Source organism: Phoca vitulina, unplaced genomic scaffold (assembly GCF_004348235.1).
Source record: "Phoca vitulina isolate PV1807 unplaced genomic scaffold, GSC_HSeal_1.0 scaffold2, whole genome shotgun sequence".
In the NCBI taxonomy this organism is placed as follows: Eukaryota; Metazoa; Chordata; class Mammalia; order Carnivora; family Phocidae; genus Phoca; species Phoca vitulina.
The window spans coordinates 51,459,148-51,477,659 of NW_022589705.1; the positions used below are offsets into that span (position 1 = coordinate 51,459,148).

Consider the following 18,512-nt stretch of genomic DNA (forward strand, 5'->3'; position numbering starts at 1 on the left):
ATCAACCATTTACTCCTGGAGTCCCCCTTCAGCACCGTGTCTTAGTACACATGATATTTGCTGCTCATTGCATAGGCCAGAAATGAAAAGAGAAAATATATTCTAAAACTTAACGTGATGTTTATTGGGTTTCACTGTTTTGAAGATTCTCTAAGATAGCTAGTCTGCGATCCTAGCTGAACAATGGTATTTTTCTTTACCCATTTTCTAATACCAGTGAAGCAAAGGAGGCAGTTCAGAGCATCCCAGAAGCACCTGTGTGCTAACCACAAACTCAGAACGACTTGTGAACAAAAGCCTTGGAGAGGCTTTAAGTCTAAGGCAACTAGCGAGGGGACCAAAACTCATGGTTTTAACCTCAAGACAAAGGCCCATAAATAACCCACAAAGGAGATGGAGGTCACATGTTAAGTTTCTACAGCTTCATTATGTACCAAATGGGACAAACATATAGTCTACCATCTTGATTTTGTCAGCATTATCATAAAAACAAAACAAAAAACCCAAACTTTGAAATATACTTCGTTAAAAAAAAAAGTGGCACTTACATCAGCCTTGCAAATAAACGTAAGATGTTTGCTAACCTACAAAGTATCACCCATTAAGGCCTCCCTCTCAGAGAACCCCCCACACTTGGCTCTCTTAGGAATATGCCATTAATTGCCCTCAGCATGTGTGAGTGGCTATTCACAAGTTAACTTTATAGCAATATTTAATTGAATGAATAGAACAATGTTGTGCTAATGAGGGTCAAATTGCCACCAGATGTTGCTTCTTTCTTTTTTTTTTAAATAAACACAGCTGTGTACATGCATGCATAGGCAATACAGAGCTACTAGTGGACGAGAAAAGTGGTTCTAAGGAAATACTGGCAGGCGATAAAGGAGAGAAAAATCTAGGGATTAATGAATATTAACGAATTTCCATCCCACCTTTCATTTTTATTTCAAACATATTAAAATGCACTGAACATGGTGTTGTGAATATGCTGTCTAGTACACATTATTCCAATCATTTATGAAATGGGGAGCTTTCTCCCAGTGGGGATGGGTGAGTGAGTCAGTCTGATGGGAAGCCAGCAACAACCTGACTATTCTGTGAGGTCTTCCTTGAGGAGGTCCAGGAACCAGCTCGGAGTCTTCCAATCTCTAGCTGCACCAGCCCCTGTGCACACTTGGGAAGACAAGAAAAGAGGTGAAAAACAGCATTTAACTTCTAAATTATCATGGCAGAGCTTCCCCTCATCTCCGCACCAAGAATTGTAAACGGGTGATGAAAGCAAGAGGGAAAAGGAAAATTCAGTAATCAAAAAAAAAAAAAAAAAAAATCACACAAAATAACAAAAACTCATCAACTCCATGGTATTCATCTCATGACTTCATGACTTCTTTAAACATGGTAAAAGTATTACATTTCAATTCACCTCTTCCTTTTCCCTTCCGATTAAAGTATTCATGAGCAGTGAAATAATTAAGAAAAAGTGGTGAACGGGGGACAGAAAAATCAAACATAGAGATAATTTACAAATAAATTCTCTCATAAGTCATAACTGACTATACTAGGAAATCAGGATTTTAAAATAAACGAGGTTCATTTGTCTTTGCAAAAGCTTCCACAGCTATTTGTGAAACTGTGTAAGATGCAGCTGATTATAGTTGAATGGAAATTTACAAGAATTTTTATTAATCAGTTTCCCCCAAGGGAGGTAGCATCCATGTGGCAGAGACACTTGGAAGGGAATTCTGAACGTAGCCTCTCTAACAACTTCAGTGAGAAACGGCTTGGGTGGTGGGAAAACCACTCAAGTAGATCCTTTTCATCTTGGACATGCTGCTTTACTTTTTCAAACTTCATTTGTGAAATAGAGGAATTGGTCTAGATAATCTTCAATGGTCCCTCAAGCAATAAAAGCTGGATTTGGTAAATTCATGACAATACAGCTTTAGAGAAAAGGATGAATTTTTTGATTCCAGGAGAACTTATCCCATCTAATGCATTCAGAGGGTAACTGTGGGTACTTGGTTTCTCACAAGGATAAAAACTAGCTTGGGAGGTCCCCAAAGAGGTTTCTCTGTCAATCCTGATCCTGATAGTAAATCTAGCAGCTTTCTTGTAAAGCTATATATGATGGGTTAAAATAATCCGAGATTAGCTCTCTAGTGAAAACTAGAGTTAGCATAAAGTCTAACCCATTTATAACCAAGCTCGATTAGAACGGCTCCCTGTGGACTTCAGGCAGAGAGCAGCCTGAGGACTCACCTTGAGGACAGTGGCCACTGTCTCTTGTGAAGCATTTCTCATGTCCTCCCCATTCACAGATAAGATCTGATCTCCCTGAATCAATCTCCTATCAAGGTCTGCAGCTCCACCTTTCACGATGTCAGAAATAAACACTCCACTTCCATTTCTGTGAATACCACAAAGCAGCGGGTAATGGCACAATTTAGTATTTCTGAGTAAATCTGAGATTATTGACATTCTATACAGTTTCACTAAATCCTGAAGCTTGGAATAGAGGTCCTACAAAGCCATCTCATCCAATAATATCCACTAACTTCCAAAATGATAAACCTCAGAGTGCTTGCCCTTTAAATAGTTTAGACCTATTTATGTTGCCTACTGTAATATTCATTTTTATTGGCCCAAGGGCATCATTTCTGCAAGAGGACAATCTTAGCGAAATGAAATGGATCACTTGTTTTTTAAGGTGGTATACTAATCTACAGATGTTCCTTATTTTCATGATGAGTAAACTGTTGATAAAAAATATACAGGTTATTGTCATTCACTAGCTATTGCAAACAATGTGCAATGGATACCATATCTACAAGCATACCATTAGAATATTCTAGTTGTGGAATTGCTAAGTCAAAGAATTATGAATCGTGACAGCTTATACACCTGACCCTTCACGATGGAACTTTCTGGGCTCAGGGACGTGAATGTTCCTTACAACTCAATCTGAAATACTAGTGTTGTATGAAGACTGTTTTATCAATCCAGTAGGAAACCATAAAGAAAAAACCATTCCTCTAAGTGGAATCTCCCCAGGCATATGTATGTGTCACAACCAGCAAGCAAATTTCAACTTGGGCTCTGTCAGGTGCGCTGCACCCAGGTGTGCATTGAGTTTGTTTAGAAATAGGAGTCCCAGCTTTTGTGATTTATAATGCATTTTCACAGTGATGATTTAATGGTGCTGAAGGATGAGAGCACGACAGCACAGTACTTGGCACAAAATCCATGCTCTCAAAAACTGTCTCCAATATTTTTATTTTAATAACAGTTTGGACAGCTGGAAAAAAGCAGTAGGCTAGCCATCAGAGGTCTGTGAGGGCACAGGACATAACATATAAAAAACCAACTTCACTTCTTCCTAAGAAGATGGTTGATAACCATTTAGGACCGTATTGGGGTGTCACCTGGAAACCTTGCAGCCCTGTTGGAATAAATACACACTAAATATTGAAAACCAGTAAACCATGGGAGCTGGAATTGCAGTTTCAAGATATTACTTACTTTTCTAATCTACTACTGTTATTCTATAATGCCCATCATATGGGTAAGCAGCATAGACTTCAAAAGAAAAGCCTAGCCAAAAGGATCTACCTACATTTTTGTTGCAAGTTATTCTTTTGGGGACATCTTTCTTAATGAAAACTACTGTCATGAAAAATTTGCAACTGTCGCTCAACTACATCTACTCAGCTAAGTTTTGAAACTCACCAACTAGTTGTAGTTAACATAAGCATGAAATTCACATGGTACTCCGTGGTAGAGCAATTTTCTTTTTTTTTTGTTTTTACAAAATTTTATTTATTTATTTGAGAGAGAGAGACATACCGAGAGAGGGAACACAAGCAGGGGGAGTGGGGGTGGGAGAAGCAGGCTTCCTGCTGAGCAGGGAGCCCGATGCAGGGCTCGATCCCAGGACCCGATCCCAGGACCCTGAGATCATGACCTGAGCCAAAGGCAGACGCTTAACAACTGAGCCACCCAGGGGCCCCGGCAGAGCAATTTTCTTAACCCAACGCTGTATAAACCTAGCTCTTGACATTAGCTGTTTAATTCACCCCTGCAAGCCTCAGATCTCAGGGACTCCAAGGTGAAAAAACCTTTTCGACTCTGTTCTTATTCTATATGGGAACAAATACAGTCTGGGTTGATTGGGCTTTGAGTTCTATCTTCATACAACACTTTTTCTTGGTTAAGATCTTGCTCAGAAACATGATCTAGGTCACTCTAATATTTATAAATAGTTTAATTTTAGAAACCATATCATTAGTTTACACAAGACCTTATCTGCTGGTGTTCATAGGCTCCCTAGGGCTCTGGAGGGACAGGCCAATCTGTCCTAACTTGTGTGTATTTCCTTACCGCTTCCCAACGATGCTCAGACCCAGTCCTCGGCCAGCCTTTTTCTGCAGATCCACCGGGAAAACTTCCAAGTTCTCCTCATCCCTGTAGTGTGCCTCATCTCTATACACGACCAGTCGCACCTTCTGGGGGGTCTGCCTCAGGGCTGTGATGGCTTCTTCGTGGCTGGCGCTCCTCAGGTCAATCCCATTAACCTGGAACATCGGGCATCCGAGATGGGCTGCTGACAGCAGAGGCCTCTAAGCCTGCTCTATCTGCTGAGCTCCTTAAGCCAACCAGTGGAAAAAACCTCTAGAAATTTCCAGCCATTCCTGAGGCACACAGGCAGTGACTACTAGTAGTAGTAACTGCTTCATGTATAAGGGAGGTTAACCCTTATACTGCCCCCAACCCCCAAAAAGCTTAGTACACACAATAATGCAATTTTGCATAGCTGTGAACTTTACTATGGGATCAACATGGTTGGGGAGGGAGGGCGAGAGGGAGCAGGAGGGGTGGAAGGGGCTGACTGGCTTCATTTAACTGAGGTCAAAAGGGAAATGAACACTAGTGTTTGGTCAGCATTTTTAGACTCAGTCTGCTTACTGAATTTGACATCCTCACTCTTTATTGCAAACATCACAACTACTTTACAGTAAGTGGGAAGGAAATGAGAGGTTTTCAACTGTGTCAAAAACCCCTTGAAGTACACTCTTCTGAACCTGGATCCAAGTGAGCACAAATAGGACCATGAGTGAGAGGCAAACTATACTGGAAACAGCAGTGAGTAAAGCCATGGCTCTGCTTCTGGCAAATCATGTGAATTTGGACAAGCCGCATAACCTCTTGTCAGCCTCCGTTTCCTCATCTGCTAAACGGAGATCAGAGCCAACTTATTTTTTTTTTTAACTTAACAAATGTTTGTGTAATGCTTGTGAATCAACCCTTTACAAATATTTACTCATTTAATCCTTATACTAACTCTCTGAAATAGGTCCCATTACCATTTTACAGACGAGGAAAGTAAGCCATGGAGAGGCTAAGAGACTTGACCAAGGTTACACAGCGAGCCCATGGAGGAGTCACAGTTTGAACTCAGACTGTCTTCCCACCCTCAGTCTCTATACCATTCTGCTTCAACTTCCTCTCAGAATGAGTTCCTGGAGCCCCCTGCCACAGAGAGAGTCAAGTAGTGCTGTGGATTAGTGGATTTAACACAAGGGAGAAATTGAGGAGCAGAATGGCAGAGGACTCAAAGGAAGGGAGTCATGGGTCACTCCCTCAAGGTCACAGCTAGGAAACAAGCCAAAAGGAAGAATAGGCCCAGGTCATGGCCAGGGAGGATGACAGAATGGAAGAGTTCCCTCACGATGCCGGTTCTACTCCATGTTCTAGTCCATCCCTGTGTGTTCTGGGTAGGTCAGGCTTATCTCTGGTCCTCCATTCCTTCATCTGTCCTGTGAGGGACTGGTCTCAGGCTTCCCCAATTCTAACATTCCAGAGATGAATGACTCATGGCATGAAGAGTAGTTAGAAGGGAGAAGAGAGCAATGAGTCCTTCCTGGAGAAGGTGAGTTTTGAGCTATTATTATTATTATTTTTAAAGATTTTATTCATTTATTTGACAGAGAGAGACACAGTGAAAGAGGGAACACAAGCAGGGGGAAAGGGAGAAGCAGGCTTCCCGCTGAGCCGGGAGCCTGATGTGGGGCTCGATCCCAGGACCCTGGGATCATGACCTGAGCTGAAGGCAGACACCCAACAACTGAGTCACCCAGGCGCCCCTGAGCTATTCTTTTTTAAAGCTGATTCTATGATCCAGAAAAATGTTTTAAAAGCCTGATTTTCAAGCTGTTTTTTTTTTTTTCTTTTTCTTTTCTGGTATATCTTGGGTTTGTGTTCTCACACAGTGTCCAGCATCCACTGTTACTTCGGGCCCATGCTGCATTCTCATTGTTTGAGAAGTATATCCATAGAACAAAGGGGAAAACAGTGTCTCTGGAAAATGTGGTGTGAGCTGATTATTTTCCCCGTATTCCAATAGATGGCACACAAGACCACTTCTGTTACACTCCACTGCAACACAGTTACTTCTACGGACTGAAGGCAAATTCTCTTAAGCCTCTAAAATAGCTTTTGAAAGGCCCTAACAATTATACTTTCAATAAAAAGCACTGTCACGAAACTAATATTATAAAAGCAATTTATACTAAATTCCAGCATGAAGATGCCTGCTCAAATCCAAGTGATCTGCTCCAAGTTCATAGTTTTCATTTCCTCCGCTTATCAAAAGGCACCACTAAATGCACCAGTAATCATAAGAGAAATATTGCTGTGTAGCTCGAATACTGTGGCGTGATGTATTACCTTAAGTGCCTTACAGAAGCACTACATGCATTATTTAGAGCATTGACTGTCGGGGTGGTAATAGCAGGGCTCCCTATTTGAGACAAAGAGCCAAAGGAGGCCCCAGTTGTCAATGGGAGTGTATCACATCTCTTGGGTAGGACAAGGAAGTGCGTGAACCACTGCTTTAGAAGGAAAGAATAACCAAACTACACAGTAGTTCCTCGCTATTTTAGTTCACGGGGAAAACCAGGCATTAGCCCTCTACTCTTTCTGCTCCCACTTGCACAAACATAGAAGAGGATAATGGAGGTGGGGGTAGGGTTAGATGAGGGACTTTGTTTTAGAAAGATAGAGCGAACGTGCGTGTGCATGGGGCGGTGGGGAAAGGCAGAGGGAGAAGGAAAGAAAGAATCCAACACAGGGTTCGACCTCACAACCCTGAGATCATGACCTGAGCCGAAATCAAGCCTGACACTTAACTGACTGAGCCACCCAGGTGCCCCAAGGGACTGACTTGAAAAGCAGAATCAGAAAGAAGGCAGTCCATGCTAATTATAGAATTGTTAATCTTGCCATGCTAAGACATTACTGGACTCTATCTTTGAAATCTTTGTGAGCAAAATCTGCCTTGTCCCAATTTTTTCTTTTTTTTTTTTTAAGTAATCTCTACGCTCAACATGGGGCTGGAACCCACAGCCCCAAGATAAGAGTCGTGCGCTCTACTGACTTGAGCCAGCCAGGTGCCCCATGGCTTGTCCTAATTTTAACATGAGGATAGAATTAAAACCATGAAAGGCCAGCTGCCAATGCAGAGAACTCTTATAAGCAGAAAGGCCATTGTCTGGGAAGCACTGGTGTAGAATTCTCTGGTTTCATGGTCTTGAAATATACCATCAAAGCTGGCCTGCCTTCTTAAGGCAAACCTGCAGGCCACAGGCTGACTATGCATCATTATGCATCTATACACATCGGCCGCAACTGGAACAAGTCCGAATGAGGGGCCGAAGCTGCTTAGAAAGGAAACATGTTACTTGACCAAACAGCTATTTCTTAACTAAACACAGTATATGCTCTTGTGGACTAGATACTGCACGGGGTAAAAGAACAGCTTGTCCTGACCAATTAAAAAAAATAACTTTTTAGTTGACACACAATGTTACATTATGTCCTGGTCATCTTTAATGAGAAGTGTAGACCATCCGTCCATATTGAGTAATGTAATTCAGCTGGATGCCAGGAAATGGTTTGAGTTTTCAATTTCTCCTTCTACTTAATTGCTTTCTTCATGTTAACCTGTCCTGAGTGTTCGCTTGTACGTGAATATACTATATGGAAGACAGCAGCTACAGTGGAGGTCTATCCAATACAAACAGATACAGTTTTAAAAAGTTTTTTATTGAGGTATAATTGTTATGAAATAAACTATATTTATAAATATATATAATACATATATAAATATATATTATATATTTATATAAAATTATATTTATATATATTTATATATATATATATAAATAAATAATTTTAAAGACTTTATTTATTCATAAGAGACAGAGAGAGGCAGAGGGACAAAAAGGCTCCCCGCTGAGCAGGGAGCCTGATGCAGGACTCGATCCCAGGACCCTGGGATCATGACCTGAGCTGAAGGCAGACGCTTAACCATCTGAGCTACCCAGGCGCCCTTGAAATAAACTATATTTAAAGTATACAATTTATAGTGTGAATTTATATGATTTAAACCTATGCAACCATCACCATAATCAAAGAAATGCACATATTAGATTTAGTTTCAAGTGACCATTATAGAATAATTCGTGGGCTTACAGATCACCTAAGTATCTAGGCGTGTATGCATCTGTACTCTTGAATATTCAATCTATTTATTTTACAGAGCCAATTATGATAACACCAGTTAATTAGAAAACCTAGGGAGGGAAAAAAAACCCTCAAAACTTCTGACCACTAAAAAATGGTGTTGTATGCTAAAGCAGTCAAGCCAATTCCCAAAGAGGTCTCGCTTATTTTTCTAACCTCATACACTTGTGCCTTAATGAATGTACTGGGAATTTGTCCTAATCCAATGATGAAGCACAGTAAAACTCTGCAGAGAAACCCCGAATTTAATTTGCAATGAGCCTGGCCTCTCCTTTAACTCCTTCTTGCCTATATTTTCCGCTCTTAATTATATCTGTGGTTTCATCTTGGGAGGCAGACTTGAACCACCAAAGGGAAAATAAAATTCTATGATGTCATTCATAATGTGTTATATTAAAGTTGCAAAGCAAAAATGCACATGCCCACCATAAAATGTTAACTATTCAATTAAATTCATCCAATGAAAGAAATAAATGTTGCCTAAAGGTTTCACACCATCAAAAAAGCTCTTTCGTTCCACCTACCAGAATGCCTGGCATTGACCTGCCATTCATCCGTTCCCTAGTTCAGACACTGCCTACCTTGGCATTTTTTTTAAAGGCTTTAACACCTTTGTTAATTGAGAGTCCATTTGAAAGAGGCAAGCTAGCCATTTCACATATACCACCTAAAAGGAGAAGATCCCACATTTTCATCAACTAGAAAACAAAAGCAGAAAGGCATGAACCTCCACTTTACTTAAAGATTTATTAGGAATAAGAAAACAATACTTAAAACGGCAATGAAAGGCTTTAAAAACATCAGGTGTGCATGTTTATGCGTATGTGTCTGTATGCCTGGGTTTTTAGGAGCAAATTTAGACAGGTACAATGGGGGGGCCAAAAAGTCAAATGCAATACTATACCCTCTCACTTGCTATGAAGATGATAGAACTATTAGAACTATAAAACTTCATTTTAAAAAAAGTTTTCACAGATTTAGATAATCTGCCATGATTCTGATGACAGTTATTCAAAGTACATTAAAAAAAGAAAAAAGTAAGGTACATGTTTTGCTAAATGGGAGAGAAGTGAGGCTATAGTTAAGTACAAGGCAGTGAGTAAACAGACTTTGTGGATCAAGGTCAGTAAAGGAATTGTATTTGCTAGTATATTTTTAAAAACATTCATTCATTCATTCATTCATTCAAGAAGGCTGGGAGGGACAGAGAGAGAATCTTAAGCAGGAGCAGGCTTCATGCTCAGTGGATGTGGGGCTGGATCTCAACCCTGAGATCATGACCTGAGCAAAAATCAAGAGTCGGACACTTAACTGACTGAGCCACCCAGGCGCCCGTGTTTGTTAGTATTAATAAAATTCATAGTCCTATACCTCTAATATCTGGTCACCAGCCCAAAGTCTTCCATCTCTGGCTGCTGCTCCTTCTTCGTAGACTTCGTGTATAACTATAGCATCCTATAAAAAACAAATTCTTATTAATTTCCAACAACCATAAATGCTTCCTTACAAAAACAACCAAACCATAGGCAGCAACCCATAATTTGCTCTTTGCTAATAATGTCCTATTTTATTTGACCTAAAAGTAAACACAAAACATGGGGTTATGATATATTCAGAGGTATAATTAATTTTTCCTAGGTTTATTATTTCATTCGACTGGCTTTGCCTAATATTTCAAGTTAAACTTCCCCCATGTGTTTTACTGTTAACCTGTACATTGCTGCTGTGTATGAACTTGAGGTGAACTATGCGTCATTCTTACTTACATTTTATGGTATATTTTGAAACATGGTTTCAGGTATTTATTAGTATTCAAGGATTTGGCATAGATGTGTGGCCTGATGCAGGGGGTCTGTCAGGCCTCATTACTTGGGCAATGAAAGAAAGAACTGAAGTGGAATGAAATGACCCTGGAAGATGAAGCATGGAGGAGGGGAAAGGCTGTTCATGAACCTAAGTGTAAGACAGCTGTGGGTTCAAATTCTGACCTGCCCTTGTGTAACCCTGGGCAAATTAGCCCCTGAACCGAGCCTTCTGAGCCATAAAATCAGGACAATACCTAAGTAGGTAAGCGTAAGCTGAAGAAAGCATATCATGGTTAGTGAATTTAAAAGATTCCTATCTTTTCAAATTAATAACCTTACATTTTTTATTATCATAAAAATAACCCATGTAAAGGACTCAATCAAAACCACAGGGTGTAGTGAACCACAGAAGAGACCGCCTCCCTTGCTGGCCCCTCAGTCCCATTCCCCAGAGACAATCACCATCAACAGTTTCCTAGGGATCCCTGCAGACATTTTACACCTATATACCCAAATACTGATATTATATGTATACGGGTTTTGGTGAGACTGTTTTGAAAAATATTCAATTGAATATGTTCACATAACTTTTCACCCTCATGTTGAGCAAACAGGGGATTTTTAAAAAGATTTATTTATTTATTTGGGAGAGAGCACGCACGAGCATGAGTGGCACGGGCAGAGGGAGTGGGAGAGGGAATCTGAAGCAGACTCTGTGCTGAGCACAGAGCCCCACACAGGGCTTGATCTGACAACACTGATGGGGTCATGACCTGAGCCGACATCAAGAGCTGGATGCTAAACCAGCTGCGCCACGCAGACACCCCACAAGCAGGGGATTTTTATGGAGCTGGAAACTGAGCCAGAAGTCATTGGTTCTTTCTGGTGTTTATCAAACTGAGGGGCATTGAAAAAACAATGCTGGAAAGATCATGCCAGGTGTCTTATTAGAGGGCTGCTGGGAGAGGAAAAGAGCTGCTGCTTTTTTTTTTTTTTTAAGATTTTATTTATTTATTTGAAAGAGAGAAAGCACACACAGGAGGAGCAGCAGGTAGAGGGGAGAAGGAGAAGCAGGCTCCCCGCTGAGCAGGGAGCCCGATGCGGGGCTCGATCCCAGGACCCTGAGATCATGACCTGAGCCGAAGGCAGACGCTTAACGACTGAGCCACCCAGGCACCTCAGAAAAGAGTTTCTGATGGAGATTAGAAAGAGACCTGTGGGTCTTATGGGAAGTGAGGATTTGAGCCCTGCACTGCCCAGTGTCACCCCATTCCCCACCACCCCCCAGCACACACGCTGGTTGTAAGACCCTGCAAGCAGACTCTAGGCATAACGGATTCCACCCTGAAAGAAGTCCTGTGTCCCAAGCATTGGGGCTTGGAAGCCAGCAGGATTTCTTGACTTGTGATCATGAAGACCTGGGTAAGAAAGGGCTTGCTGATTACCAGGAGGACTGGTGATAATGACCAGGGGCCTACCAGTGATGTCTGGGAGCTTTGTAAAGAAACCAGAACTCTGAGAGTTTAAAGGGCCTCCAAAATGACTGAGGTTGATTCTGCCTTAGTCCAGAAATATGGAGCCTCAGAATCAGAATTGACAAGAAGTCAACATAAAGAAATATTTCTTGCAAAAATATAACAAGATAGGAAAAAAAGACCCAAACCAAATCTTTTTTTTTTTTTTTTTAATTTATTTGAGAGAGCGAGAGCACAAACAGGGGGAGGGGCAGAGGCAGAGGGAGAAGCAGGCTTCCCACAGAGCAGGGAGCCCGATGCGGGGCTCGATCCCAGGACCCTGGGATCATGACCCAGTCCGAAGGCAGACACTTAACCGACTGAGCCACCCAGGCGCCCCTCAAATCTACTTTCTTAAAAAAAAAAAAAAAAAAGGTTTGTATACAAATTCTGGAGTAGAGAAGCAATACACAAGAATATTAAGAGGTTCTACAACCAGATGACCCAACTGGATTCCAAATACCTTTACAATATTAAGCACTTTCATTTTACTACCACACAATTCTGAAAACATTCTTTATTATAGCAGTTAGAGAGGCAGCTCCCAGGAGCCAGGAAAGGTTCCTTAATCCATTTTGCACTGTGGATTCTGTATCAGCAACAAATTTTAGACCATTCTTTGTTTTAACTCTGACTTAGGAAATTTTCACACCCACGGAGCATCTACACTGCCAAGAGTTGGTTTCTCTGAACTGTTTCAGGGGAATGGTTTTGTGGAAACGTGCTGGGTCAGTGGCTTCAGGCGATCCCAACAACACTGCCAAGACGACACCAAGGGCCACTTTTATGAAACTAGTGCAGGGAGAAACTAATGCAAGCTTCCGGTAATACCCCACGTTATGCTGGTTTTCCAAGTTTGGAGGGCAAACACCCCATCTTCACTGGACTGGGGGAATCAGATTGAACTCCTACTACACATAGTTTTTATAGCGTTAAACTTTCAGCCTAAACTCATTTAAATCTTGCAACATTACAAAAGTCAAATGGGAAACTTCTCTTCATTTATACTTAAAAGGAAGAAAAAGATCCAATGGAGTTTTTATTTCATAAAAGTAGCTGGAATCCAAAACTCTTCAATACTTTCTGGGTGTTTAGTGAACTCTGATACATAAAAGAAATAGACTATTGGGGCGCCTGGGTGGCTCAGTTGGTTGAGCACCTGCCTTTGGCTCAGGTCATGATCTCAGGGTCCTGGGATCGAGCCCCGTGTTGGGCTCCCTGCTCAGTGAGGCTTCTGCTTCTCCCTCTCCCTTTCCCTCCCTCCCAGTTTGTGCTCGCTCTCTCACTCACTCTCTCAAATAAATAAAATCTTAAAAAAAAAAAAAAAAAGAAATACACTGTTTCTCAAATGCCAAACTCATGGCCAATGATATGTTTAGTCCACGAGTCTGTGTGGAAATACTCCCCATTTATTCCTTTCCTTGACTACTGCTGTGATTTCTCTTAAAGTTATCAGTGAAAATACAAGAAAACATGAGACACACTGACCTAGCAATAGAAAAAAGTCACATTTCTTACCATGTGCCCTGTGTGCTGAAAGTGTGCTGTGAGATTATGGTTCTGGACAGCTGCATTAACTGGGGGTGTAGAGGTGAGAAGTGGGGGCCAGCAGCTAAATTAGAAATGTAGGCTGGTTGGGGCGCCTGGGTGGCTCAGTTGTTAAGCGTCTGCCTTCGGCTCAGGTCATGATCCCAGGGTCCTGGGATCGAGCCCCACATCGGGCTCCCTGCTTGGCGGGAAGCCTGCTTCTCCCTCTCCCACTCCCCCTGCTTATGTCCCCCCTCTCTGTGTGTCTCTCTCTCTGTCAAATAAATAAATAAAATCTTAAAAAAAAAAAAACCCAATTTTTAGAAATGTAGGCTGGTGAATTGAAAAGAAAAATGGATTTATTTTTCAAAACTTACATGATTCATAAGGTAGGACAGAATAATAAAAAAAAAGATACTGCATTGAGATATTTTAGGCAGCTATTTGACAAGGCAACATTAAAATTTTCTTTCTACTTTGAAACAATTGTGATTAGATGAAATAATGGGTCATTAATGAAAGACTGCCCTTTATTGTTTTAAATAAAAAATCTGGAGTCGATTATACATATGATTCTTATCTCCTCATTGTATATCCTCTTAAATGTTGATGCTCTTGAGCTATTCATGCAAAACTGCTTGTTGGCACGGCTGAGTGGCTTCTCTCCCACCCCTATCTCTGCGTTATTTAAATAACATTCCTTCCCCCTAGAATACCTCAGTGACTCTGTCTACCAATAGCAATGACTTCTTCTAAAACTCATCTATTCCAGAGGCAGGGTATCAATCATTTCCCTGTGGGTGGGTTGCCGGCTTACACTGAGGAGAGGCTCTAGAGACAAATGCTTCTGAGCTAGGTCTCCGGAGTCAGATTTCTTAGTCCAAAGCCTGGCCCTGCTACTTCTGGCCATGGGCTTTGGGAATACTATTAACCTCTCCAGGCCTTAGCTTCCTCATGTTTTTATGGTTTTAACAATATTATCTACACATAAAGCTTTATGCACAATGCCAGCACATAGTAAGAAGTGAGAACATCTCATTATATTTAATGCCTCTGTGCCAAAGTTGCTGCACGCTTCCCATTCGTGCCTTTCAATCCTCATAACAAGGAAGCAAGTGCAGTATTATTAGTCTCATTTACAACTGGGGGTATGGAGGCTCAGAAGGATTCAGACTTGACCAGGTCTTTGCAGCTTCTAAGTAGGAAAGATCAAATTCCAACTTGGGACTGTTTAATACCAAAGCCTGTGTTCCTACCACTACTGCAAGCGTCTCATCTGTTTTGAATATTTTATTTTGCACTTGTATAAGAGCTAACTTGGGATTTTCCATATGGCATCAATTCTATTGAATTATTGTCTCCTCAACTCCATAGCAAAAACCTTGAGGGCATGAGCTGATCATTTTATAGAGAGTGAACAAAAAGACAACTGTGGAAGTGAAAATTGAAGCCCAATGAGGTGGGGTGATGATCTATGGACCTCACTTGCTAGTTCTGGTACCTGGTTAGGGTTTGCACTACACAAAGCACGATGGGTAAGCCCTCTCCCCAATCCAACATGGAGTCTCGCTCTTAATTCTGTTTGTTATTCTTGTCTCTTTCCTTCCTTCCTTCCTTTCTTTTTTTTCCAACCTCTTTCTGTGTACCCAGATTATTCACTGAATGATTTTTTTCTACAGGAGCAAATATATACAAGGGATGCACTGATGTTTGAAATAAAAAGTTGTTCGGTCCAAAAAACCAGATTAATTCCTCCTAATGGAAGACTTAAGAATCATTTACAGATGACCAAGACTGACATATAACAAAAAACTAATTTCCTCTTGGTAGTTGTAATTTTCACTGGGACAAGATAAATTTAAGTAAGATGGTCTGTTTATTTACTGCCTGAGACAAGACCAACAATTAGGCTCTGGCCACTCTACATTACTCATTTGCCTGGCCAACTCTGGAGCCAGGGAAGAATTTCATCAGTGAGTTGGAGGATCTTTCAAATGTTGCGCTTTCCCTAATCAGAAGGGTCAGGCAGGATTTCAGAGACATAGGAAAAGTCTTCTGCTTAAAAACTTCTCTCTCATCAATTTCTGAAACATTTCCATTAATTAGGGATAACATTAAAAAAACAGACACCCAGGAAGAAGTAGCTGGCTAGTAAATTTAACATATTGTTTAAGGGACCTCTGTCTTAAAGTCTCCATTCTTTTCTTTTCTTTTTTTTTTTTAAAGATTTTTCTTTATTTGACAGAGTGAGAGAGAGTGCGTACAATCAGGGGAAGCGGCAGGCAGAGGGAGGGGGAGAGGCAGACTCCACTCTGAGCAGGGAGCCCGAAGCAGGGCTCGATCCTGGGACCCCGGGATCATGACCTGAGCCGAAGGCAGAAGTTTATTTTTTATTATTATTTTTTAAAGATTTTATTTATTTATTTATTTATTTGAGAGAGAAAGAGAAACAGCATGAGATGGGAGAGGGTCAGAGGGAGAAGCAGGGTCCCCACTGAGCCGGGAGCCTGATGTGGGACTTGATCCCAGAACTCCGGGATCATGAACCGAGCCGAAGGCAGTCACTTAACCAACTGAGTCACCCAGGTGCCCCTGAAAGCAGATTTTAACTGACTGAGCCACCCAGGTGCCCCTTACTGTCTCTATTCTTAAAAGAAAAAATATTTTTTAAATATAGATAATATACATATATTATATATATATATAATATATATATATTATATATAATACATATAATATACATACATATACTCAAAAGAGTATACACTGAAGAGTTTCTCTGTAGCCCCTGTCCCTCAGCCCCATCTCCCTAATTAGAAACAAATAGTATTAAGTTTCTTGTGTATTTTTATAGAGATAGGCTATATATCTATATTTGGAAAGTACAAAAGCACCAAAGGCTTGAAGGTCATGGTCTCTCTTATCTGCTACCTCTTTTGTTTCATGAAATTCTACTTGATCCAGCCAAGTGCCACCCCTTCTATGAAACTTTCTCTGACTCTCTACCCCAGGTAAGGTTGATCAACTTTCCTGTGGGTCACTGCTGTATTTCCTAGTATTACTGAACTTATCACAGTATCACAATAGCTTCTTCATGGATCTAGGTCCTGTACTACATCCTAGCCTCTGTGGAACCCTTTCACCTCCTCTTTGGTGCTGAGCCCAGAGTAGGCACTGAGTAAATGTTTGTTAAATGATTATCAAGAAATTGGCTGGGATAGAAAAAGGCATCAAAATGACCCAGAAACAGGTGGCTGGCAGGGTATGTCATAATCTTACCCTAATCCAACCAAGTTTTTCTCTCTTTCTTTTTTTAAATCCCAACCAAGCTTCTGACGGCAAAATATTAGTGATATACAACCAAAATGCCCATCACACATGGATGTTAAATCCATGTGAATTTCCAGAGGATTTACTTTAGCTCAAAGAGCAATTTTTTTTTAGAGAGAGGGAGGCGCAGAGGGAGAGAGAAAATCCCAAGCAGACTCTGCACTGAGTGCAGAGCCCAGCTCAGGGCTCAATCTCACACCCTGATACCACGACCTGAGCTGAAATCAAGAGTTGGATGCTTAACCAGCCGACTGAGCCAACCAACCACCCCTCAAGGAGCAATTTAAAGAGCCAAGGGTGAGGGACTTAATTATCACTGAGCCCCACGAAAATCACAACTTTCTTCAAGGGGATTCAAACTCTGCATTGCTGGTCAAGAATTTCACAACACACAGTAATGGACCCTTACAGTCGAAGTCATCAGACACTTCAGCCCATCCGCCACCATTTTCTTTACTGTTCAAGCTACTGACAAGTAGATAAAGCAACTCATCAACACGCCAAAAATCAGCAAAAGGCAATTTTATTATTGTCACCATAGGCCCAGAACCCTCAAAGAAGCCATGTGGTAGAAAAAGTAACTACGGGTCTCCTGTGGACGGAAGAATATCAGTAAGCAGAATATCAGTAAGCACCCTTGTGTGGGTGAACTCTTTCCACAGAATGAGATTTTATAGGTTAAATTTCTAGATATCAGTGGATTGTTTCAACAAGCATTTCAGAAAAAAACTTTGATAAAGAATCATGTTGTAGATATTACTATAAGGGACCATGTATATATGGCTTAATTTTACTGCTTGCAGGCATGCTTTACTTAATTTGGATCACTCTAGAATTAAACCCAATCTTTGCCATGCTCATAAAGACCCCGCTCCCATTCTCCTCAAAAAAAAAAAAAAAAATCCTAAGGGACATTTTAACTACAGAAAAATTTCACATTAAATTTCACATTTAGGGGGAAAACATATTACCAGTGGTCCCTGAAGAGTGTTATGTCTTATTTCCCTGCTTTATGGGAAAAATCCCTCCTAATAAGAAAGACCCATGAGGACCACAGAAGGATTAAAAAGATTGTGTATAAAATGGGCATTGTTTTTCGTCTGGAAGAAACCACGGTTCAGATCTGTGGCTTTAGAGGAGTAATGCTCCTTCTAAACATCATTTAACAGAGCTCCCCTCTGAGGCTGTTGCTGCCCAGAAATGAGACAGATGTGTCTTCTATAGAGTAGACGACTTTCTCAGCAGGAAGGCCAAACCAATGAGGAGTGATAATATAGTGGGGGTAGTAAAATGCTCAGTCCAGTGCTGTGCAAATCAAAACGATGTTGACCTCTACATTGAAAAACATACGGAGATGTATTAAGTTACTGATTTGTGATGTCTACTGCAGTTAGAGAGTTTCAAAAGAAAAGTGTGGGCTAAAACTGTGAAAGAATATTTTACTCTGAACAAAGTTGACTGTACTTATGTAAGTAAGGGGATGAGTGTCTTTAGAACATGATGCTTTTCTGTCCCAAATGCTTTGTGTCCAAATTCTTTGGGAAAACAAAACGAAACGAAATCCAAGCAAACCGAACAACCAAGCTTCCCCATTATATTTTAATTAGAATGTGATTTGGGAAAAAAGGGGGGGGGGAGGCGGTATGGTGTGGAAGAACAGAAGGACCCAAGACTGGGAGTGAAAGGAGTTAATTTTTCTCCTAACTCTGGCCGATTTTGCAAGTGGTTCTACATTAACTGCTTGTTTCATGACACT

At 41.0% G+C, this 18,512-nt stretch overlaps 1 protein-coding gene across 2 annotated transcripts in view; it reads right to left on the reverse strand.

The window, feature by feature from the left end:
- PATJ (PATJ crumbs cell polarity complex component) overlaps positions 1-18,512 on the reverse strand; it is a 346,204-nt gene that overhangs the window by 32,836 nt on the left and 294,856 nt on the right. For both annotated transcript variants that reach the window (XM_032427605.1, XM_032427611.1), the window contains exons 35-38: positions 9,952-10,035; positions 4,378-4,571; positions 2,260-2,407; positions 1,087-1,173 (exon numbers count right to left, since the gene is read on the reverse strand). In XM_032427605.1, the coding sequence (XP_032283496.1) occupies positions 1,087-1,173; positions 2,260-2,407; positions 4,378-4,571; positions 9,952-10,035 (513 nt within the window). The remainder of the gene's footprint in view (positions 1-1,086; positions 1,174-2,259; positions 2,408-4,377; positions 4,572-9,951; positions 10,036-18,512) is intronic.